Below are 25,897 nucleotides of genomic sequence, written 5' to 3' on the forward strand. Positions count from 1 at the left end.
ACACACACACACATGCACGCACACATACCTACATGTGCATGCTGGCACCTATCCATAGTAGCACACACAAACACATATCCACCCAGCTGTTCTTCTGAAACTAAAGGACTAATAGCATGCACTGCTCATGGAAGGTGTTTGTGTGTGTGTGTCTGTTTGTCTGTGCGTGTGTGTGTGTGAGCAAACAAATGAAACACGGCTCTGCTCGAGATTTCTGTGGTTCTAATCTAATCATGTGTTTACATTCAAATTTCTAAACAAATACCAGCATACTGTGGACTTAAGGGTCAGATATCCAATGTGGAGTTCCTGTCTTGAGTTAGTTCAGACCAAACCATGGCGATGGCATATTCATCTTTAAGATTTTGAATGGTAAAGAAAGAGTGTAGCCATTAACTGCAGTTACACTTCTGAGGCCACATCCGTACCGCTACATTTTAAAACGGCTTTTTCAGACTAAAACAATCTCGGTCGTGAGTTTTGGCTCCGTTTTGGTTTTATCTCGTCCAAAATAAAACGCGACCATCACGGGACCACTCACGTGCAAAGGGCATGTGTGACGGTGAAAACAGAAAGGCATCCGGTGCCGGGGTACACAAATTGCTCAATTAAAAGCTTGTCTCCCAAATGTAAACAGCAGAAATTAACTGCACAACAGGGTCAGTAATGCTCGTGATTGATTGTCCATGTTGTATTCTGGAAGAATCAGTGAAGGCTATGTTGTCACCGGAAAGACCCAATCAACAGGTGGTTGTGAGTGTCTACGTTATTGTTCAAACTAGATGCAGCCCCAGACTCAAAGTAAAAAAGTCTTATCATTTCCACATGTCTCTGGTTTAGCTGCTCTAAAACACCAGAGAAGTGTGGACGTCAGGCGTATCCTTCAGAGTTGATGCATTTTTAAGCGAAAACACAGTAGTGTGGATTAGGCCAGTATTCAAACTGTTAGCGGGCCATTGTGTTGTTTGCAACAAATGTAAATCTATAGTTAAAGGTGATCTCGGAAGTTTGTTACACCTCACTGCCCTGCCTCTGAATTCAAGTGGAGCTGGTGTCAAATATCAGCTGGTTGGGTTTCCCTGCAGCGAGGGTCAAACCAAGCGTTCAACTGTTAAGAGGTCCTGAGGGTTGGAGAAGATCCGGGGGCGAACGTGCGAGGGGGGGTCAAGTTAGTGACAGGTGTTAACTTGGGGGGAGTGGGAGTGGTAGCGGGGTAGTTAAAGGAAGAGGCGCAGGATGGGAGGGGAGGTACTTAGTAAAAGCAGGCGAGGCGAGCTGCAGGAGGACGCTGAGCATCTGTGGTAAATGTCCTGGCTGAGAGACCGAGAGCAAAGCCTTCCTCTGAGCCGAGGCTTAACTTCCACAGTGCAGCACATGTACAGTAGCATATCAGGCCTGACAGGAACTGCAGCTATAGATCGTCCACTCCACCCACCCTACTCAAGTCCCCTTCCCCACCCCAACTAGGCAAAAATGACTTTAAAACATCAAAGCTGGCATTAATGTCTCATTTCCCTATGCAAATGCCAAACGAGAAAAAAAAAGAAGCTTTTCATTTCTCCCTGCCGCTTTCATTTTCAGTGAGAATCATTGCTGCCCCCTTGAGACGAAGCCCGATGCGCAGTTTTGGGGAGAAAACGGGTTAGGGGATCCTGGGGGCTGCTCTGCATTACCAAAACAAACCACTCAGCAAACAAACAATTAGACACTCATGAATTATGGACAAGACATCTAAAATAGCAGTAGAAACGAAAGAACAGGGAGAAGCGGAGCGATTGCTGAGCTAATGAAACGTAGGTCAGGGTGTTTTTAAACACTTAGCTGAGTAGTAAGTGTCTGTGTTTGCCTTCCTGTGTGTAGTATCGCCATGTAACCTATCCTGAAGATTTCACACCAGTGTAGATGAGTGACAGAAAACAAGGTAACACTGAGACACAGGACAAAACAGTGACAAGAGTGAAGGAGGAGAGGGTGTCTAGTAATCCACAACGTGTGATTGTGCATCCGAGATTTAGTGCTTCCATATCATCCATTATTCGGCCATTATTGACAACCCTGTGTTTACCTCTCGCAGACGCGCACAGTCCATGCAGCAATGATCCAGGAGGATATACTGAAAACCAGCAGGACAGTTCCTGGACAGATGGTCATGAGGGTCTTCATGACAAAGCGTGTGTTGAAGTTGATCTTGTTGAGGGCGCCGATGCTGCGAGACGAAGCGTCCGTGAACAGCTTGCTGTGGAGTAACATGACCCTGCCTATCAGGTAGAGTCTCAGGAACATGGGGATGGAGAGGATGATGTCCACGTCAGCGTCGGCCACTGACGGCGTGTAGGTGAAGGCCAGCCGCGCCGTCCAGGTGAACACATACTGGCCTGGTATGGGATGGATGGCACACACCAGCAGCTCTAGCACAATGAAGAAGATCCGCTCATACGTCATGGCTATCCTCCAATCGTCCGCACCATTGTCGACCATAAACAGCTGAGAGAAAGCAAACAAACACCAAGGACTTGTATTAGAACTTCCTTATGCTTCCTCTACAGCCAAATTAAAACAGGTATTTTGAAATTCTAACCAAGGGGCCCAGAGGTCATGCCCAAATTTGGTAAAAGGTGAAAAATAAAAATGATGCAGAAAGCATCTCGTTCAGTTTTGTTGCAGTATATTGTATGCTAAATATTGTATGCACTCCGGAAAAACCTCAAACCAAACTGAACAACCAAAAATTAGAAAACAACAAACCTATTTTTAGGAAAGAATGTCTAGTAATTTTTTGCAAAGGAAAACATTCAATCAAATATGCATTTACATGTGTAAGATACTTTTGTGTGAAATCATATATGACATTAACCACAATTAATGCTGTGCTGTTTAAGCGTCTGCCGACTAGTTCAGTTTCATACTGATAAATGATTACTTGAGATATAATGTTCAATAGGCCTAAAGCATGTGTGAGGTCAATGCCATTGACCTTTGACCTTTGTTCACCCATACCTGATCATTAAATGAACATTTGTGCCAAATTTGAAGACATTCCCCACGAGGTGTTTCTGAGCTGTTGCACAAACAAGACCAAACATGTGATGTGTAAGGTCCCTGTGACTATTCAGAATCTAGTCAGTTCATCTTTGAGTCCAAGTGAACGGCTGCACCAAATTAGAAGACATTGCCTCAAAGCGGTCGTTAGATATCACTCTCACAAAAAATTGGGACAGACGCACAAACGGTCACACACAATACAAATAATAGAAAACTGTGTTCACATTGGCCCAGGTCTTCCTCATTATTATGATTATTGCTACCATCATTATTAGCATCCCCATCCCAAAAGCTATTGGTATAATAAATCAAATTTGTTCTGTGGCAGACTCACCTGGATTTCCCGGGCATGGTACATTATTATAAGACCAAGCAATATAACAGTGGAAAGGCTGATAAGGCATTTCAGTGCAAATGAGTATGAAGATTCCTACAGTGAGAGAAAAAGAGAGAGGAAGGAATATCAGCAACAATGCACACACTTTAACATCACATACAATCTATACTTGTGTATGAAAATACAAAGGATCTCCTTCTATTCATTGTCAATGTGCATCTCAGCTATTTTCTATATTTAGCATCAGTAGACGGCAATGGTGTCTTGTACCTGCTTAGCAACAAGGTGAAATCAGGTAGTTAAGCAACGTAGGTAGAAGTGAAATCTGAGGGTATTTACTGGAACTCAACATTTCATATGGTGTAGATTTAAAAAAGGAACACAAGCAGCATAAATGTCCCTAAACAACACATTTAAAATGGTTATACAACAGTGCATACACACAACAGACCACACACACACACACACACACACACACACACACACACACACACACACACACACACACACACACACACACACACACACACACACACACACACACACACACACACACACACACACACACACACACACACACACACACACACACACACACACACACACACACACACTACTTATTACTTTAAACTTCTATTTGAGACCAGTTAATGGGGTTTTACACACGGTGCAGTCAGGATGTTACTAAACAATGCAGCTGCAGGTGTACCCTCATGTTATCCATGGACACTGTTCCCCACCAACCAAACTACCAATTAATCAAAGTGCGGCGCTAACAGGGGGACTTTCCATTTAATGGTAGGTGCAAAAACAGGCAAGACTGGCATTAGCAGGGAGGCCACCACAGCGAGTGGGGCTGATGATAAATAGACCAGCTGGGCGCTAATGCGGCTTGTCGGTGTGTGTGTATGTGTGTATGTGTGTGTGTGTGTGTGTGTGTGTGTGTCTGTGTGCACACTGGGGCCATAGATCAAGGAAATGAGAACCTGTACTACTCAGGCCCCCCCACCCTCTGTGTTGGTAAAATGCCATTTGATAAATCAATTTAACAACCATGATGTAAAAACGCCGCTCTGCAGCGGGTTAACGATCATGGGGTTGTTATTATAATAACACTTACAAACAAATGACAAAAACAACAAGTGGAAATATCACTCATAATTGTCAGTGTGGTGACAGTGAGAGCTGCTCAGCATTACTCCGTCCTCCGATGGTCCATATTACAGAATGTATTTTTAGCTATCAACTAGATTGCTTTGCCCCTTAGGTCGGCGACATGTTCGCAAGACATTCTAATGTCTGAAATTGTTTTGAGAAGTCCCCGGTGAAATAACATTGAGTAAACCAATTAATCCACCTGCCAGAGGTTCAAGGATTTTTCAGTCCCAGCGCTCACCGTCTGTTAGAGTGTCTCCCTCCTTCAGGACTGTGTCTCCCTCCTTCAGGACTTAGAAAAATCTAGGCAGAGCCTCAAGTGTCTGCGGCGCGATGTGACCGTCCGCAGCACATGCTAACTGTCGGATGTGACCTCCCATCTCCGTGCCACTCAGAGATGGGAGGTCATGTCCGTTTCAGCTGAGGTCAGCGTGATGAATGGACTGAACCCCACTCAGTAACACTCAGACTAACCTATTGACTGTTTTAAAACCCCATAAATTGTCCTATAGATTACCACACTGATTTACTTCTATTGCGCGCAACACACACACACACACACACACACACACACACACACACACACACACACACACACACACACACACACACACACACACACACACACACACACACACACACACACACACACACACACACACACACACACACACACACACACACACGTAATCAAATATACATTTACAAATTCAAACACAACTGTTAGACAGAAGTGGGGGGGAAATCCATTCCTATCACTTGTGAATGGAACATATATCAGTGGTTTGTAGGTTTTAGTCCTAACTTACCATTCACATATACATATCAATACTGACATGATTCTACAGCGCACCACAGCTTCCATTTGCTCCCAACATCTGAGTGCTGGCAGACAACATATCTGACAGTATAGATAATTAATTTAAAGCTTTTTGTCTTGCGACTCTCAAATTCATGTCAAAGCATTCTTAAAAGCACAATAATTGAAAATGTTTCATTCTTCTTTAATTCAGCCTTTACGGCTGCAGTACCATGTGACCATTCCTACTCGTCAAATAAAGTTACTTCATATAAATCTTAGAGAATCATAACCTTAAGGTAAGATTCTGTAAAGAGGATGAAATGCTCTTACTCTTCCAATTCTAAATAAGTGTTAATAATAAAGCCTCTGATTCTGTAATTTGTCGGTCCAGTTGTAGTTAGAGGTGTTCTATGGAGTAGTAGTTTGTAGTAGCCTTACTGTATATCACAGGTTACGTTACAAGATTCTACATCCGTTTCCACACAACGGGGAAATAAATGGAAACCAACCGTAGCCAAAGGCTGAAAGTGAATATTGTGTTTTGTGTTAGACTAAAAGCTAATAAAAATAATGTCAGAGCTCGAACATTAGTGGAAAGTTAGAGCCGGCCCTTGTAGAAGTGAATATTCTGATCTATCGTTATCAACCGCTGATGTGCTTTGCAAAAAACAGAACAAGTTCTCATATTCAACTAAGAGCCAATTCCCACAAACACCAACCCATCAACACATTTATCCTGTATGTAAAACACACCTGACGTGTCATAATGCCATGACACGTCAGGTGTCTGTGATGTTCTTCTTGTAACGTTTCCAGTCATCAATCAAACACAATTAGTAGGCTCCAGCTTTTAAAGCCACCACAACCACCTGCAGCCCTGTTCAGTTGTTTACTCATAAGCAGATGCAGCTTCTGTGACCTGTCACAAACTGCAGTGTAATGCAGTGTCAGCTCCAATTCAAACAACCCAGTAAATACTGTGGTAGAGGCGGCTCTGAGGGCTCATTATTCCTCCACCAAATACCCTGACACAGCAGAGACCTGAGTGGCTGACACACAAGGACAACAACAGGTCAACAGGTGGTGACCTGGTCACCGTGACCTTAAGTGTAAACCGCCTGCTGGTGTCCTTACTCAAGGGTCCTACATGTTCTTATAGCTTGCTGCGTAGTCTCCACCCTGATCCACTCAAAGTAAAATAAATTTAAATCATCTGGAACTCCATTCTCCTCTTTTGTTCTATTGATGTTTCCCTTGAACTCTACTTGTTTTATTCTCTTCACACACACATATTTAGTTAAAGATACAACCAGACTGGTGCGAAATGACGCTAAATATTTTCCACTAGTAACCTAACAGGATTTATAGACAAATTTAAAAAGAGATGGAATCCAATTCGCAGACTTTAACTCATTATGCCGATCACATGACACATATTACATTCGTGCACTATTCCCAACACTTTGTTAGATAATGTACGTCAGAGTCCAATAATCACTCTTCATGAATCTGACAGCTGTCAACCCCACACAACTCAAACATTAACAATAGCAGTGACAGTAGACAAAGCTCCCACTCATTCATCGCGCACACATGCACAACCTACCTTAGTGTAAACCCCCCATGACAGTTCCGTTTCTGTCACCATGACAACAATCCCAAACATCCCGAAGATGAGCGCGTAGTCGCTGAGCCGCTTTCGCTTCTCAAACAGCGCCCTCCGGTGGCCAAGCCTGTAGCCAATGTCCCTATTCTTCTTCTGCGGCGCCCTGCCACCGGCTCGCACGCTGCCCTCCCTGACCAGGCTCTCGTTGGACGTCTTGCTGGGGTCTTCGCCGCCATTGCCCTTGGACACCACCACCTCCAGGCCGGAGCTGTGCAGCGTCTGCAAGGGCTGCGTCTCCGAGTCGAGCTCCGCGAGATTGCGGCGCGACGAGGACGCCAGGCTGCCAACTAGTGGTCTCACCACCCCGCCATTGTACTTGTAGGTGTTCATGGCTATCTGAGGGAGTCGGCCGCTGCTCTCGGAGAGGGAGGGCTTGGATCCAGCATGGCTCAGCTTCTTCTGCTCAGTAGTGGCCTGTGAACAGAGAGAGAGGAGCGCGATGAGCACAATACTATCACAACAAATAGGGAGTAGAAACTCGACAGTTGGTTGAAGAGCCCGGCACACTGATGGACTTTAAATAGAGCATTGATGTGGGAGTTATATCTCTGTGGCTCTGGAGAGGCCAAAGAGAGGCAAGGATCTAGCAAAAACAATTTTGGTTATAAAAGCAGACAGATTTAGTTCTCAGCAGGACACGTGGCCAACATGCAACCCAAAATATCAACAGTTCTCCTTTCAACCTCCCAAATAACCAAGGTCTACTGAGCGCTGGTTACAGGGAGTTGGTCGCTCATGAATCGTTTTTTTTTTGTCTGTGTTGGTGAACGTTGAAATAGTCACAGTTTTGCAGCTACACCACAACAGTGGGGAGCTCCCCTTGTGTTTTCCTCTATTGGACAGTATGGTTCACGAGGTTTTCCTTCAAGAAAATGGCATCAAAAGTAGATGGCTCAAAAACAAATAAATAATGTATGGGTTTTGATGTATAAATAAAACCATATAACCAATAGAAGACCCTACAAAGTGCAGAAAATTGAATCTTTGCGCTGCACAAATTTAGATATGAATGATTAATGGTCGGCCTGACCCTGTTTCCCTGTTGGAGAAACACTTTTCCGTTGCAGAGATGAGCAGAGGGCTTCCCAAAAGAGAGCAGTGACGAAGAGAATGCGGAACTTCTCAAATCAGGCGTGCCACGGGGACCAAATGTTAGAATCAAACCCCTTAAAGGGGAAACTAAGAATACACTTTCTTGCGGAACTCAAAGGAAACCGAGTACTGTAAATGTAGTGTGTTGTGGTAAAGGGCAACTTGGGGGCAAGTGGAGGGACACAGAAACTCAAATGTGATTCTGAGAGAACACACCACAAATACTTCAATACGTTGGACATTTAGTGCAGAAATAGCCAATGAACCATGGGTCTTCAAATGAGGTGTGGTCAGGTTGGTGCATCGCTGTATTGTTATTTTATGGACATTATTATCAATATACGAACCTCCAGCTGTATTCATTGGTAAACATGTTACACATTGATGATCTGCTCCTTTCTTCTGCATTCTCTCTCCTACATGGAGAATCCACCACCATAATGGAAATCAACAAGGCATTTAAAGAGATAGGAGCACAGCAGTCTCGACTGGTTTACTGCGTGTTACGCCCCAAAACACACCAATGATAAATGAAGGGACTGAGTGGATCCCCTTTTGAACCATGGGCCTGGCGCAGTGACCTTTCCTACTGCGGTTACACAAGCAAAAGTGGATTTCGACACAGCCTGGTTGGACATGCGTCACGAGCCATAGACCATGCTCTCAGATCATTCCAGCCATCAGTCTTTCATCGTTTCTGCTCTTCTTGGCGGAGAGTGAGGGGTTTTTGTGGCGTTTACACAGAAACTGTTCCGTCCATGCAGAGGCTGTAGAGCAGTCCCCCAGCAGCATCTCTCTGCCTGTCTATCCCCTGTCCTTCAGAGACTCCAGCAGATTATCATAATGGCTTATGACAACTTCACATGGAACAGTGCTTTTCTCGAAACAAGTCGGGGTGTGTGATAGCACTGCCGGCCCTTTTTATTAGCCTCGACAAAGCATGCCTAATGCCTTTAAATGTGCTGGTGGGAATAAAGAAGGGCGGCCCTAATGGAAATTGACTAACTCGGGTCCTGTGATACTATCGTCTCGCACATATTGTGGCTCCATGAGAACAGGACTAAAGGTTAAGGATTAGTGCAGCCCATAGTGTTTCTAATCCCCTTTTCTGTATTAAATTGCTTTTTAATCTGTGCCATTAGGACCCCTCTACACTTTTGAAGACTGTGCAGCGAGTGAACTTTCGATTTGAATGACAGGAAACACTGTCGAAGAAGATACTGATACGTCGATAGTGGCTCAAAATGCACAGAGAGCGAGATATCGCTAATTTGATTTCAGTTCTAAAGATATGCTGAATAAATTAGAATTTACTGGAGCAACGTGAGACGTAACAAGGCTCGGTCAGTAAATAATTGAATCTTTTCATTATCACAGAAAATTACAAGTTTCCAGACAGATATATTAGATTGTGTCAGCTTCAAGAACGGCACACATATTGACAACTCAATATCTAAACTAGAAATACCCACGGATCACAGATGTGCAGAGGCTATGACAGACGTCCTAAAAACAGCAAAATCATGCAGGAAAAATATATATTTATTATGGTTGCCAAATACTGGCTAAGCAAGATAAGTCTCACCTGGTGTAAGAAATCAACACTAATTTCACTAGACCACTGTTATAGGAACTGAAACGAATTTATTAGACTTTACCGATGAGTAAAAAGCTTGCTTTTTATTCCTGCATCACGACCCACAGTACATCAGCCTGTCAGTCGTTTCAAAATGTGTAGAATCCACGTGATATCTAAGCAACTGCAAAATGACATTAATCCTTTGGTCTTCAGTGTCACAACATCATGTCTTTCACTCTGAAAAGAGAATTTCCTGCGTCGCTGTAGGAAGTAAATAACTCTGTAGTATTTTTAGTCCCAGTCAAACTTTCAGAGACGTTCTGAGATGCTTGATATGCAAATGTGGCTCGTGGGCTATAAAATATGAGAAGAAATCCAAGACAAACACCTCAAACAAAGGTTCGCAGAAAGAGTTATTTATATCATTCTGTGTATCTACGAGTGTATTTTTTACTGTTTGTTCTACTATTGTCTTATCACAACACTGGTGAGTTACAAACCTTTGACTCACATTACATAACATTAATTTGGGAGAAAACTTGCATCTTTTCATCACACAACAATTTGGGGTGTATCAGGCTCAAGAACTGAACCATTAACCCTTCTACTGACAGGGGTTATTTTTCTACCACCTGACACACTGTGTATGTATTTCTAATGCAATTGTATTTTTAATATTATATTTTTTACATTTCACAACAGGCCTGTTTTTGAGTAAAGTATCCCAAGTCAAGAGGCAACAGCAAGTCAAAATAAACATAACACATCCAAAAATCATTGGTTGTATTAGTGGATCAATAGATCACAGTGACCGCTGACCTCTGACCAAGTGTGACCTTACGTTAGATAACTGACAGGTTTCCGTTAAACATAAATTCAACCTGCCACAGACTGCACCACAAACAAAACCACTGAAGCTGCTTTCGGACATGCACTGAACTCTGTGTGATCCCCTGATATTATCCGGTGGGGCTGGGTGTAAGTACACCAATGTCCGAGTGAGTCTACCAACAATCTCAAGATTTTACCCTTCTAAACTGTTATTAAAAACTTGAGATAATGTCAGAGTGACCCCATCAGAGAACACAACAGGCTCCTGACCGGAAAACTGACCGCGAGCGAGTAGGTGTTGTTGATGACATTTCAATGTTGCAACAGATGCAAACCTGAGAAAACACAAAAATCATACAAATATTTCAGGATGAAAAAGAGTTGTCGTACACAAAGAAGACACCGACGAAGATGTCAATTTAGAAAAGACGAGATAAGCGAGATTTGAAAGGTTTTGGCGATAAGGGCTGATGCCGGGTGTCTGTTCCTGTTGCTGTGAACGCGTCTGACTCGTACAGTCTCCTGCTGCTTTTCTCAAATTTAAAAGACAAACTCCGGACAAACTCTGGACACTAGGGATGGGCATATTTAATCGAGGACCGATTAATTGATCATTCCGAATTTCGTCGAGGAAATTAATTTTTCATCGAGAAATTCACTAATTACACATTTGACCACGGGGGGCAGTGTTTGGAAAAAAAAGCCTCAGGCCTACTCAGTTACCTGCGACTGGCTGCGAGTTACCGTGTATTTCCATTTCCAAAGTAAACATGAAGAGGTCATGGCGAAGTGTAGAGTGGGACCATTTTGAGTTAAAAAATGACTTGGTTCACTGCCAGAACTGCGAAGCCATCCTAGAGACTGGGGAGACGAGGAGCCTGCGTTGTCTGACACGGACGAGGGGAACCGGAGCCGCGGCCAGGCTAGCCAAGTTAGCACGAGGCTACCTGTGTATCACGGGGACGTCAGTCCCCACAGAGCGAGCTTTTTTTCGGCGGCTGGACTGACGGTCACCAGGCTGCGTTCGTGTCTGACCTCGGGGAATGTTAACATGCTCATCTTTCTCAACACAAACCAGTAGGCTGGTGCTGAGGTTGTATGTGAGCTACTGGTTATTTTTATGAAGCTTTCTCGACTCGGTGCCTTGTTTGATAGTTTTGAGTTAAATTTGGCAAAACCTGTCAAACCTAAGTTATTTATAGATGTGGTTAAGTTGTTGTTTAACATGATGTTTTTTTATATTATTATTATTATTATTATTATATTATTTTGGAGAAAAAAAAAAGAGGGTCAGTTGTGTTTAGTAGTAATTCGTCATTAATTCTCCCGACGATCGATGAAGACTATTTAATCGAACGCCCATCCCTACTGGACACCATTGTGTGGACATTTTCCAGAGTTCATGTCTGAAAACACCGTGTGGACTTTTTTTCATCCCTGACTTGCAAACTGAACAATATTATATATTTTTAAACACATTCAAATGCATTGTGTCCTATTTGCAATCTAACTCTCGGTTACACCAGTACAAATACAAACTTTGAGTCTCTGAAAGATCATTTTCCCTTGAAATGTTTGAAACTAAAAGCTGAAAAAATTGATTTGGTTTCCAATGACTGATCACATGTTGATAAATCAGAGTCAAGTCGCCATGTTGTGACATTGGCAGGACAAAGTGGGAGCCTGAGACGTAAAAGGAGAACATCCCGGGAAGTGTTGCTCCAGTAACGTGAATGACGAGGATTGATGGACACGGCGAGAGAAGGGCTGCTGTTACAGCCTCATCTTTAGTTACTTGTTTCTGGCCAACAGGCGTCAGTGAACCAGGTCAGGACTGACCCCAATATGGAAAATCCGTCCGTCCATCAGTTCACAGTGAACACGGAACACATGTCTAGACACCCGGGAAGGATTTGGTGGAAAGAAACAAAACAACAGGGAGAACGCAAGCGTATCGAAGAAAGATAAATCGGACACAACATCCAAGAAACACCAACATGCACGTCTGACTTTTTTCCTCCCCTGTTAATCTCCTCTCTTTCACAGAGTTTGCGGCAGGAGTCCTTGCATCCAATTCCAAAATCTCAAAGCACTCAATCACTTACCATGCTCTCGCCCACTTAGCCAGCTACCCAAGCGTCTCTTTCTGCATTTCCCCTGCAACCCGACAAAACAGTGCGGCGGAAGGGCACGGCAGGCCAGCGTTGCCCTTGTTGTCCCCTGATGCCCTCACAAGGAGACACAGGGGCAGGCGGCCTATTCAGTCGACCAACGGCTCAATTTCATTCTGAATGGCACCCGGCTTCCAGGTTGTATGAAATGGAGCCTCATAATAAAATTGAAAAGCCTCAGTGCAGAACAGTTTAAATGACGGCAACTCTCTGCGTCGCCCTTCTCTTTCTCTCTATCTCTCGCTCTCTCTATCTCTCCAGCCGGCCCAAATCTAATAGAAAACCCTCTTTCTTTAGTCGTGCACACACTCTGCCGCAGTCCTGAAGGCTTATATACACCCTAAAAATGGATCTGCGCCTTTTCAAAATCAAATGTGGTCTCTTCTGCGTGTGTGTGTTTGTGTTTGGGAGTTAGAGCTTGTGAAGGCCAGTCTGTTTAATTGTGTGTGTGTGTATGTGGGAGGACGTGTGCATATGTGTGCATATGTGTGCTAGTTGAACAAGTTGAGCCACAGCCAGTCGGTGGATTTGGTCAGATGTTGACACAGACAACGGAACAAACACAAGGAGGAATTGTTTGTGAAGTTCCACGTAAATGTGCAAAAAAATTGCGAACAGCGCACGGATACGGACGAGACGGGTGAGACGTAGAAGACGGATCACAAGAGAGGGAAAAGAGACAAAATAAGGCAGAAATCTAAAACTGGAGGGAACATGAAAGATAGAGGGGCTGAAAGAGATAAATGAAAGAGAGGGAGGACAGTTCCCGGTGGGTGTCTCTGTCAGCCCCTGGAGTGATTGAGAGGTGCAGGCTATATTCTCCGGTTTGTCCCCGCACACCAGACGCTGTCACGTTTCTCTGACAGGCCAGCGGGCATCAGGGTTCCTCCGTCTCTCCCTGACCAGCATGTGGATCATAACTCAGCGCTGAGTTATGAGACAGAGGGAAAACCAGAGGCTGCAGACCCACATTCATGTACAGGAATATCCTCCATCACATCTCTCCGTGTTCGGGAAATAGACAATATACTATATTTATCAAAGAATTTGGTTGCACAACTGTCTACCATAGGGATTCATATCACATATCTATATGTTGAAGGTCACTCTATCTCACTAAAAAGGGTTCTAGATCCGCCCTTTGATCCAGATCTGCACCAAAAGTGAATGGGTTCTCACCTGACCCATAACACAGACTTCCAACAAGTTTCATGGTAATCTGACTTGTGGTTTATTGCATAATCCTGAAAACTGTCCAACACACGCAAATGAAAACTGTGACCTCTTTGGTGGAGGTACAATAAGGATTGTTTCATCATGACCCCATCTGAGAAGTAATGGGTGGATGCATTTTGAATTGAACAGCTGCAAATGTATGGATAAAGGTTAAACTAATTGTTAATTAAAAGAAGATGTTTTACTGTACTGATATCTTTCACCTCAAACGAGGCACTGGAGAGTCATCAGAGGCAGTGGAAGCACAGGAGAGCCACATTCATTCTATTAAGCAGGTTAGGTTTTTACTCCATAGACTTAAGATCAGGTAACATACTGTACATGATTTGTTTGTCTGATCTGGCTGATCTGGGTGAAATTAACAAATCCAACTTTCCTGCATTTGTTCTCAGAGATGATCCCCACCCCTTTTTAAACACAATAATGATATGGGTTTGCTGAATGAACCTGCACTACCAGTTCAAAAGGTTCCCACCTGATATTCATGTCAGTTTATTTCTTCACCTTACAATATGCTCCTTACTTATGGTAGCTAATAAATAAATTTATGTTAGATTTCTTTGTAGAGTAACATGTTATATTAAAACAGCTCAAAGCATATGGTTAAGGTAAGAGAAAGCTCATTGTTTCGGTGAAAAACAAGTGTCGGCGCTGACTGGAAGCACAAGATGGACCATGATGGATTTTTCAATAGTCAACCAGAAAACTAATTGTTTCCTGATGCTGAACCACGTGTCTCGATAACTTAAAGTTAAAAAGAGACACAAAATCTCTTCTGTCTCAGTCCAGTGCTTTGAACTGATGACGTTGTTTCCTGGTGTGGTCTAAAACAGTTCTGTAAGGACTTTGTGTGGGTTGAAATCTGAAATACCTGAAACATCTGTGACAAAAGATGCATATTTCATAACATTGCGGGTAAAACTTTAAAGACCCTCACCACCAGCCAGCTTCAACACAATGAGGACAATCTATGTTCATACAAATGTTCGGGTAATTAATAACTTAGTTTGATTAGGTTCTTTTTTCACTGTCTTGACATTAGCTTGGCAACACTCAACCAATGACTGCAGCCAGAATTCCTTGACAAAAACAACATGACAGAAATTGCCAGTGTTACACCTACAGAGAGTCAGACACCTACTTAAGAAAAAGGTACGGTTGGCTGCCGGTCTTCCAGGGATCTGCAGTCTATTGGTTCAAATGTGAACTGTACCCACCCCTGAGTGGAGACCAAACCCAGCCGCTCAGCAGGAGAATGAAAGACAACAACAAACTGTGGCAGCATTTGAAAAATTAAGTTCAGCCCTGACAGTCGCCTCAGGGAAGCCACAGCCTTTACTGAGGCTAAGAACCAGACCAGAGGAAATATGGGACAACTGCAAAAAGAGGGTTGTGACCACATACAACAGCTGCTGGTTACTATCAAAGCAAACAAATGTATATTTACATCGGAACTTTTGTGCCTGAACATGCACTCATCACACAGCTGTAGTTAAAAGTGATGGAGGAGACGATTATTGGCTTCTGGCGAAGCTCGGTCTACCTAATTTTTCCTCTCTATTATTCTTCAATTAGAGAAGTAGCCAAAAACAAGATAAAACCTCAGTGGGGCAAAAGGACGCAGGTACATGCCCGTGGGACTGTGTTATTATTAGGTCTAAAAGCACACTCTGTCCAATAGAGACACAATGCTATTTTAATTAGGACCCAACAAGGTTACTGCATGTGTGCTCGTGTGTCTTATAAACTAGGTCCTGGGGAGATTGGGGTTAGAGCTGAACAGGGGGAGGGGGGTTACTTTCCCTATGGGACACCCCTGCCTCATTAGAAGCAATTTTAATTTTCCAGCAAATTAACGGAGGGGGTGGTTAGAAACCTGATTTGTAGATCAGGGCCATAACGGATCGGTTCTTGTGGAATAGCTTACAAATTTAACCTTGACCTTGATTTGTGAATCCAATTAACCCTCTCTAAACAGTATGTATATATATATATAAACTAGTGTAAATAATAGTAAGTTGTCCTGGTTATGTATTAAGGCAGATGATTTTAGTTGGACTTCAAACTTCGTACTCCCTCTGACTCAAACAAATTGGAACAGAGCATAATTAGACTTCCCATTGATACCAGTGTCTCTGATGTTTGAAACCAATGCACGGCCACTTAGAAATCCAAAACAAAGATGCTCCTTGTATCTCCAGAACTTGTCTAAGCATCATCACACACTCAAGTGACTGTTGTCTGAAAATCTGCATCAGTGAACAGCAAACACGCAATTCTAACAGCTGATTTAAACTTAAATAATCCAGTTCCATGAACACATAACTAAATATAAATAATTATTGTTAATCTTTGTAATGCAGCAACAGCATTATACAAATGTGGAAAGATGCTACCAAGACAAAGACGTATGACTTGTTAAATGTCCAGTAGAGCCACTCACAGCTCTCTAAGTTTGTTTTACACACACTAAAACAACCTCTCATAAATGACATAAGTGCATTATGCCAATGTGATTGGAACTTTCGGTTAAATCATGCCATATTTAATCATGGCAAGCGTTTTAGAGTTTTGGTTTAATTTCAATGACCATGAAGAGTCACGTCCAAATTATAGATTGTTTTCTTACTTGTCGCTTAATATCTTTTTACAAATATGATTAGAAAATGTGAGAAAATAAAAAAATCCTCCAAAGGTGAAGTGAAAGTCCTTTTGATGTTAGGACAGGAAGAGCCCAGAACTTAAACAATATTAACAAGTTTATTTGTCAGGGGAATTAAAAAATACCCTCCAGGTCGGACTCTTGATGGCACAGTGTAATCTCGGATCCTTTTATTGTCTGTGTTGATATTGAATGTGTTAATTCCTCCATAAAAGCTGCTCTTTGAGGTTTCACATTGTATATGGAAATGGGTCCAGAAGTGAATTTCAAAGTTGCACTAATCAAAACTCTAAACTACCCTTTTTATTTTAGCTAATCAACGGTATTGCCCCTTTCACCTTCATAGTCTCCCATTATGGCTGATTGCTTGATTGATTCCTGATCTAGGCTGATAACCCCCTCACCAAAGGGCAGACCCTGTCCTTGACACTTTCCCACACAAGCAGATGGATGAGAGGAGGTTGACACCGGAAAAATTTGCTCTCATGTACCTATGGTAGACAGCAGCCACTTCACTGTAGAGTAATGTCAGGTACATGCGTCCATTATAATTCGCATGTACAGTTATCCTCCCGTATGTATATTTATACGGAAGAGTCTAAGATGAGTGTAGTTATGTGCTGGAGCTGTGAGAGGGTAAAGTGTGTGTGTAGGAGAGCGCAGTGTAACATTATGTAACGTTACGATCCTGTGAGAGAACAAGTGCGAATTAGGACCTAAAAGGCCTCATACTCCAGTCCCTTTTTCCAATTAATCAGATTTCCCAGTAATGCATGTGGCCAGGGACACAACGTGCATACACACACACACACACACACACACACACTGAAAACACACCAAACCGGGGGAGCTTGAAATACAGCTCAGTCTCTGTGGCCCCTGAAGACTAAACCATCTTGATTAGGTGACTGTTCCCCTGGCGGCTATTTGACTTCCCAACAGGACCTGAGTGGCCACATATTCCTCACAGAGATTATCACCCTTAAGTGCTCCATAACCCACAACTCAATCCCACAATCTCTACCCCCCCCCCCCCGCCCCCATCAAACTGAACTCACTGCTGCGAGGACCAGCTTCAGCATCGATGAATAAATGCCACCGCCGGACAACCTCTATTTTCATTGTGAGGTGATTGTAAGTCATTTGAAAACGAGCCCCCCCATAAATTTAGGCTGAGGCAGTTTAGTCGCCCCCCCCCCCCCCCCCCCCCCAAGGTAAAGACATCGATAGCGGTGCGAGAAGCCAGGACAACGTAAAGCACGGGATAGATCGATAGCGCAACAAACTCAGTAAAGATTGACCGGAGAGTTGCCTGGGTACGTCGCGCTTCAGATTTATGACGGGCGGAGGACACGAGCCAACGGGAGAGGCTGGAGGACAGGAGGGAGAGAAAAGGGAAAGTGATGGGGAATCAGGGGAGTTTCCTTTTCCGAGCAATGTCTAACAGCGGATATAAATAAACTGTAAATCCGAATGAATTGACATCAATAGGTTTCTTTGCACTCGTGTTCAGATTTTGTGTGGAAAATAAAAAACACCAATAAACTATGATAATGTCTAAAATTTGCGCTAATCTGAAAAGTATTCAGTCTCAGTCCCTGTGTTCGAGTTATCTCCCATTTTTCGTTTTCCAAGACGAGACCTTCACAATGAGAGAGAGAAAAAAAAGAAAAAAAAGATATCTACTGAAGCAGACAGTATAGGTTTGACATTCCAACAGGAAGATTACTGAAACAGTGACAAGATGAAATGAGAAGATATCAGGTTTCTCTGCTGCTCCACTCTAACAGAGAGCCCTTACCATATGTCACCCGGCTGCTGCACGCTCCGACTGGTGCAGCGCTCTCCCATAGACTCGGGCTAATTGAATATCCTTATCTGGCTCTGAACCCCCAATTTTTCTCTGGTGAAGTGAAACAGAGGCCAGTTGGAAAAGCAGCACATTTGTATTCATCCACAGAGGCCTCGGGAAGAAACACACAGACACACACACACACACACACACACACACACACATATTATTGTACTTCCATCTGAATGAGGACAGTCATCGGTATAATATATTTGCCAGCCCATTACGCTAACCTTAACCATCACAACTGAATGCCTAACCCTAATCTTAACCTAATTCTAACCCTCAAACCGGACCCAACCCTCAAACCAGCCTTTGAAAAAGTGACAACCGGACAAACTGTTCTCATTTTCCAAAGACATCGTCACTCCGTAAGGTCTATGCTCAAAATGGTCCTCACAAACATACAAGTGCACGTACACACACATGGCATGCAGTCTTGTTTTCAGGTGGGTGAACCATAGAACCATCCCACTGTACTACACTCAGTCGTTCGTGCTCGTCTCTTACGTCTCACATGATAAAAGTTCTGGGTATTGTGCCGACAGCCTCCAGCTACAGTTTCCCTCCCTGGCGTTTTTTTTTTTTTTTTTTTTTTTTGTCATGAAATTAAGTGCTGCAGTTTTCTAATGCCCCTTGGGCCCTTTAATGTAAATTGATTCAGCCTTTTAAAAAAGCCTTTTTCCTCGTCTGACAAAGAAGAAGAAGAGGTGACTGGGGAGCGGAAACGAGCGCTCGAAAATGGACTCACAAAGAAAGGGAGAGGAGAGGGATGGGAGGCAGCTTTGTCCGTGAAAGGGTTAAAGAGAAAATGGCAGTGACAAAAGGGGAAGTGCGCAGGCCGCCGGACCATTAAGGGGTTAACAGTCAGAGGGAGGCCGATAATGGAAGCTGGCGGAGCTGTATAGGAACCACAACACGCAGAGAGCCAAACACCATAGAAACCACTAACATAAACCAGAGAGAAACACGGGGAGGTGGAGAGAGGGAGGAAAACAGGCGGTACATTTTCCTAATGTCAGCGTGTCAGCATTGTGTGAACGCTCACAAACCAAATCCGATGAATACAAAATAGCCTTCATTGATTGTTATAAAACTGAGGCTTTTATCCATTCACGCACCAAACAGTACAGATCCGGGAAAAACACACGCACACAACAACCGACACACACGGTGCGTCCGCTCTCTTAGTAAACACGACTGCAGATGCATAATTAAGCACGGAGCCCAGATGCTGCGGCTCGAACAGGAAATCGTTCTCGGAGAAGACGACAGCTCCAGCGAGAGGGTCTTCCACATGACTAGAAGCTGCAACAGAGCTAATGGGGCCTCTACCGTCAGAAGGCCATGTGATGTCCACATGATAATGATATGCTAAAGAGATCCTCCCACCCGCTCGCTCACGCCGCTTCCCTTTACACAACATCACAGGTACAAATGCACACGCACACCGGGAATAATGCCCCACGGAACAGATGTTTTTCTGCAGCTTACAAACGCCTGCAGTCAACTTCAGCAGACCCCGGTGCTGTGGTGAAGGCTGTTTCATATCCTCCGAAAGAAGGTGTTGGAGGGGGGGGGCTGCTCTCCCTCAGCTTCATTCAGCGCATCTTCTGTTTCAATGTGGACAGCTTGTGTGTTGGAGAAGAGCCACTGTGCACGGGGATAGCAGAGGACTCCCACGTCCCTGCAGCAGGGCCCAGTTTAATGAAGGCTGCTCGAAGGCAGGAACGTGACAGCTTCATTCTGCCACGTCGATCTGTGTGAAAGGTGTGAGCAGCGGTAACATCGGAAGGGGAGCAGCAGGCAGCTAGGTCTGTGTGTGTGTATGAAAAGGGGGAGCACGGCACGACAAAACGCTCATGATGTCCCACAGCACGCCGTGTCCCAGTTCACGGTCCACGGAGGAGGCCGTCTTCTAGGACCGTGAAGGCCGAACCGAAATGAGACGGCCTGCAGAGGATTCCTGTGATCAGTGTCACCAGCTTGTCCCGCCCTGACGCCCGTCGCCTAGCAACAGGGCTGCAGTTGAACACAGTGAGAAAGTTTGAGCTCAATCCCACTTGATTATTTAACTTGTGTATCATTCAGCCGAGCTGCAGCCGAACACTTCAGCACCGGATGTCTCGTCGCTTGCCGGCGCCACTTTCTCTTTGAACACCGGTTCAGCACCGAAGCGCAATGAATGCTGGGATAGGTTGGCCTGAGGCGTACCAACCCGTTTGAGCCTTTGTTTCTCGGGGATGGGATGAGGCATGTGTCCGCCACGTTTGTCTGAGCCTTTCGAAATGGGACAGTCTAGTCGCGGCACATCCTCTGAAAGGAAGGCTGCACCGGAATTGAGTCTGATTTCAAAACAGCAACATGCTATTTGACATCACACATGGGGAGAATATAATGACTTCTTATTTAATTTAGTGTTAAAAGCAAGGGGGCCATGACAAGGGGTTCTCTTGGTGGCATTTAAACTCAGATACAGCAGACATACATAAACAAAACACTGCTGATCCAAGGTTTGGTTAAATATTTTCATTTCCATATTATTAAATATATTTGTTCGTTTGAATAAGGTTAACAAATAGAACTCACATTTTATATACACGGCGAAAAGCAGAATAGATCTGATTAGATGTGGAGAAGCAAAGTTTTGTTTTGGTTCTTCCCTGAATATGTATCAGAGGAGGCTGTGATTGAGTTTTACAGGGGGACAGTTGTGTATCATGTGCTGTAAATCAAGCCGCTCAGGGGATCAGCAGTTAAACTCTGACCTGAAGGCATAAAGACCTGACAAGAGAAAAAGGGGGGGGAAGCATATCCAGTGAAGGAGCACACAGGCCGAGCCGGGGGGGGGGGGACGCATCGTGAATATACACACATGTGTTTTCATGCATGACTAACGCACACACTGCCTCACGAAGCAAACACTCTCCGTATGGAATCTCACAATGGCATGGAGAGCCTTTCCAAACGTACATCTTCAAGGGCAGGCTGCGAGCGACGCGTTGGTTCCCTCTGTGAGCGAGGTATGATGAAATCACACATCTCTCCGGTATCATTACTGCTCTCTGCTCTCCCACCCAGCACCGCGTTTAACCAACTCAATGAGCTCACACATCCACGGCAGTTACAAGATCGTGCAGACGGACGCACGCCTGCACACACATCCTCCACGCAGCCATCAGTGTCCGTCTGAATCCGCCCCGGCCCCCGTAATGAATGACAAATATCTGCTTACAGCGGCATTACTCATAGTCTTTAGTGTTGTGATCATGCCCTAACGCAGAAACAGCCTCAGATCAATAACCTAATTAGCCATAAAGCATATGCATAGCGGTGATACGTTATATGCCTGGCATCCCTTGGCTAGAGCCTCGCAGGAATTACCATATAAATGAACTGTGGTCATTTATTATAGCAGGCACGGTGGGGACTTGGCACACTACGGCCTACCGAGTTAAAAAAAACATCGTAAGTTACTACACACATTAGAAAAGGGGAAACATCGTGAGCGATCGAACGGTCCGGCTACAAATTGCATCGACTGCTGGCAGAGCGAAAAACCTCTGCCATGCCGGGACTCCACACCATTGGAGGAGGTGAGCAACGAGGCAGCTCCCGGCGGCTGAGGGAAACCCCCCCCAACCCCCCCCGCCACCCACCACCACCACCTACCCACCCCCAACACTCTTTCTTTCCACTCTTTGTATTCAACTGGACTGCAAGTAATTCAATACACCTCTCCTTGTGCCGGCTCACTCAAATGAAACGCAAAGCGAATGAACTGTATTAAGTGGAGCGGTATTTGAACACCGGTAACAGTAACATCAGTGTTTGTGTGGGCTGCCCTACACTCTGTGAGTGCGTGTCTGTGTGTGTGTGCGTTATGTGGACATGTGTGCAAGCCCATACTGTACACGAGTGTGTGTCGGACGCAAGTGTGAAATATATCGTAAATCCAAAAGATAATCTTGTTCTGCACACGATTCCTTTGACCAAACCCAACACCCCAGAGAGACACGGCTACACAATACCAGGCTGATCGCTCCATAGCAACACATGGTAACACAAATCTATTTCAGAGCCGCAGCGCAGCCTTGCACTTAAACACAGCACACACAAAAAAATAGGGAAAACAGCAATCAATTATTAAAAGGGCTTCATGTTCATACTTACTGCCCGTGTGTTGCCAGCTGCAGCCGAAACTAAGAGGCTCCCACTGCTCACACCTACAATGCTCACGCAATTGTGAGCGCTATCAGAGATCTACAGCAGTGCCACTCCTCCATCTCATACAGGGGCTGTGAGCTGGGATCTGCCCCTTGTCTGACATTTAATTGTTCAGCAGGGGTGTGTTTATATTCAAGGTGTTGGCTGCCCTCGCCGACTCCAACGCAGAAGGCAGTGGAAACCCGGACGCCTAATGAGAGCCGAACAAACGCAGGCCCCTGTAACAACAGCAGAGAGATGACCGATAGAGAAAGTTTAAATCAACATAATGTTTCTCCTGGCATAAGCCTGCCACTAAATCAAAAGGCCGCGAGCAGATCTGTCGGCATCAATTGTTCCGAGCTCCAGCGTTGAGCGTTACCTCAGCGTTACCGCGGAGCCAACACAAACACACAACTGATAAGACAAACTACTTTTTTAAAGAGAGACGGCAGCTCAATTCCCCCTGTACTTTTCCTTAAGTCAGACCAAATGCAACTAAAGTCAATGATCTGAGTGAGAAGAAAAGCAGCACCTATTCCAAACTCTTAAAAATGTTTTTTGCTTTGCTTTTTCTTTGCTGGAAACGCTCGTCAGTGTTGCCGTTCATGTTTCTTGGGGAAAGAAAATCGTTCACACTCTACTTTGCAAAGCTTTTACACACACACACACACACACACACACACACACACACACACACACACACACACACACACACACACACACACACACACACACACACACACACACACACACACACACACACACACACACACACACACACACACACACACACACACACACACACACACACACACACACACACACACACACACACACAACACACACACACACACACAAACACAAACACCACTAAACATCCTAAATCCTGCAGGAAAACGTCAGAGAGACAGGAACTTGGTTGCGAGTGGCCCTTTGATATATTCTGTGTTGACCTGTGTTAGATCATATAGGGTGATTATTTGCTGGTTGGGCGGCAGTTTGGCAGGAGCGGCACATACGGCTTTACTGTAAAAGCTATTCCCCCCTTTCAAGCCATCCATTCTGCAATGACACATACAACCTTATGTTCTCCAGAAGGGTGGGCTGGCACCTGTCTGACACAAACACACACTCACACACTCAGTTACGGGACAGCGATGGCACTAGATCAGGACTTTTCCTGTTTGTTCTTCTTAATTATAACCGTAGTTCGGATTTCTTCTGTTCGGTTTACATAATAACAAACATGTATTTATCTGCTGACTCGTAAGTATTGAATATAAAGCACAGAGAGTTCTTGTATTTATAACAAACAACAGCATCAGAAATCAACTGATCATTTAAGTCATTTTTCAAGGGTTTTCCAATTCCAGACAGTTCTTCTTTGGTTTTATGAAAGTAAAGTGATTATTTGAGTGGAAGGGCTGGAGTGTTAATTGGTCAAAACAAGCAGTTTAGGCAAAGGGAAATTGTGAAAGGCAATAGTCACTGTTTGCTCACAGTTTGATCAAATGATTTCTCAAAAATTATGATCCAATGAATCAAAAATGAAGATAATAGCTAGATATAAAGCTGAGTAACAATCCGAGACCTTCCATTCTATTGTGTTGTGACTGCTTGGTTGTCCTTTTAAAAAAAAAATAGGCTTTTCACCGATTATTCCATTGATAGAAGACTTTTGTCGCCAACACTTCTTCTCCCATTAAATATTTTCACATGTTGGGAGATTTAATATTTGAAATAGCAAATTTAATAACTAGAGGTTTTAAATTAAATTAACCATCAGAAAATGGCCCATTGACCCAACTACCACTACAATCTTGAAAAGGAATTACTTCAAGAGAGACGTTGACTGATGCACTCCTGTATTTACAAACAGAATAATCAGTAATGCAGGTGTTAGCTGGCGCACTAAAAGATTGGTCCATTTTGTCAATACCAGTGCACCAGGATGGATTCATCAAGCTCGGAACCCCCACAAAGAAAGCCCACTTGATGTTACTGGGACATTTGTTTTCTCCCCTTTTTAACCTTGCACGTACTTCTCTCACTTTCAGAAACGCCCTGTTCATTTCAGGCCCTTGACGACATCAACTCTGACAAACGCTACGTGATTAATCACAGTTTTCTGCTCAACGCGTCATCGGTGTATCCTAAAAAAATAAGAAGAAATCTGCCTTGTTCAACAAGAGCAAATCCACCCATGTTTATTTAGTACAGTGTCCCTGCAGGGGATATCACCATAGCAGTAAGTGGCAGGCATTAGAGTACTTACACAGCCTATCACAATAGGAGCAGCGATGCACCTTTCAAAGCACAGTGTGACTGAGGCCGGACACAATATCGTACTACCTGCCACCAGTTCAGTGGGGCTGGCTATCGGGTTTCAGGGCGTGCTGTGGGATCCTGTAATCGTATACACTTTATCAGGCTTGTTCTGTCACAAGTGCTTTGTTTAAGGGATTTCAAATGGGAGCGGGGGGGGAAGGGGCCGTCTCATTAAGGGCGAGTCAATAAGATGTAACCGCGATCCCACAAATATCCATGAATGGAGGAGCATGTCTAGCCGTATCAGAGTACTTGGCGCGGTCCGATCAGAGCGGGGGGGGGAAACGGTTTGATACTTAAGGCAGAGTCTGTCATGGGAGCACTTCTAAGGTTGTTTTTTTTTGATTTCCGCTTTCATGACCGGAATGGGATTATGTCATACTTGCGTAATAAGTAAACGTTGTGTACAGCAGCTCCACCGTAAACTGCTGCATGTTGACGTCTCAGATTGTTTCCCAGCTTTCTATTGCATTTTTCAGTTTGGAGAGGACACAGAAATATCTCCCGGTTCGACAAACTGAGTGGAGCAAAAAGACGTAGCAGTCCTACAGGGTGTTCAAGTCCCAGCTGCTGATCTATTTTAGTCTTTGTAATGAGGTTTTACTCTATAATTAGAGCAATATGACTATTTCATTGAATAGTATGCATTAATAATAGTGTCGGTGCATCCTGACGTTCTTACCACACATGTTGTACTGGTGTGTTGTTGGCTCTGTGCAGTTTTTTTATTAGGCTAAACAAAGTAAAGGGATAACTCAGTATACGATGTTACTGGAAAGAGCACACACCTCTACCGTGGCCCAGTCCCCTTAAATTCAATCAAGCTGCACCAACACACTGATAGATATCGGTCCACTAAATATGTCAGATTGTTTTCTATTAATATCCATGATTTGGAAATTAGCAAAAATGTAATGGGCTCTTCCGTGACCCAA

The 25,897-nt window shown here is 44.1% G+C and overlaps 1 protein-coding gene across 1 annotated transcript in view; it reads right to left on the minus strand.

The window, feature by feature from the left end:
• The window catches only part of kcnn1a (potassium intermediate/small conductance calcium-activated channel, subfamily N, member 1a), a 59,629-nt gene that overhangs the window by 21,265 nt on the left and 12,467 nt on the right, over positions 1–25,897 (minus strand). Inside the window, exons 2-4 of the mRNA XM_062405332.1 lie at positions 6,943–7,416; positions 3,377–3,472; positions 2,066–2,484 (exon numbers count right to left, since the gene is read on the minus strand). Coding sequence (XP_062261316.1) covers positions 2,066–2,484; positions 3,377–3,472; positions 6,943–7,416 — 989 coding nt within the window. The remainder of the gene's footprint in view (positions 1–2,065; positions 2,485–3,376; positions 3,473–6,942; positions 7,417–25,897) is intronic.

Source organism: Platichthys flesus, chromosome 14 (genome assembly GCF_949316205.1).
Source record: "Platichthys flesus chromosome 14, fPlaFle2.1, whole genome shotgun sequence".
NCBI lineage: Eukaryota > Metazoa > Chordata > Actinopteri > Pleuronectiformes > Pleuronectidae > Platichthys > Platichthys flesus.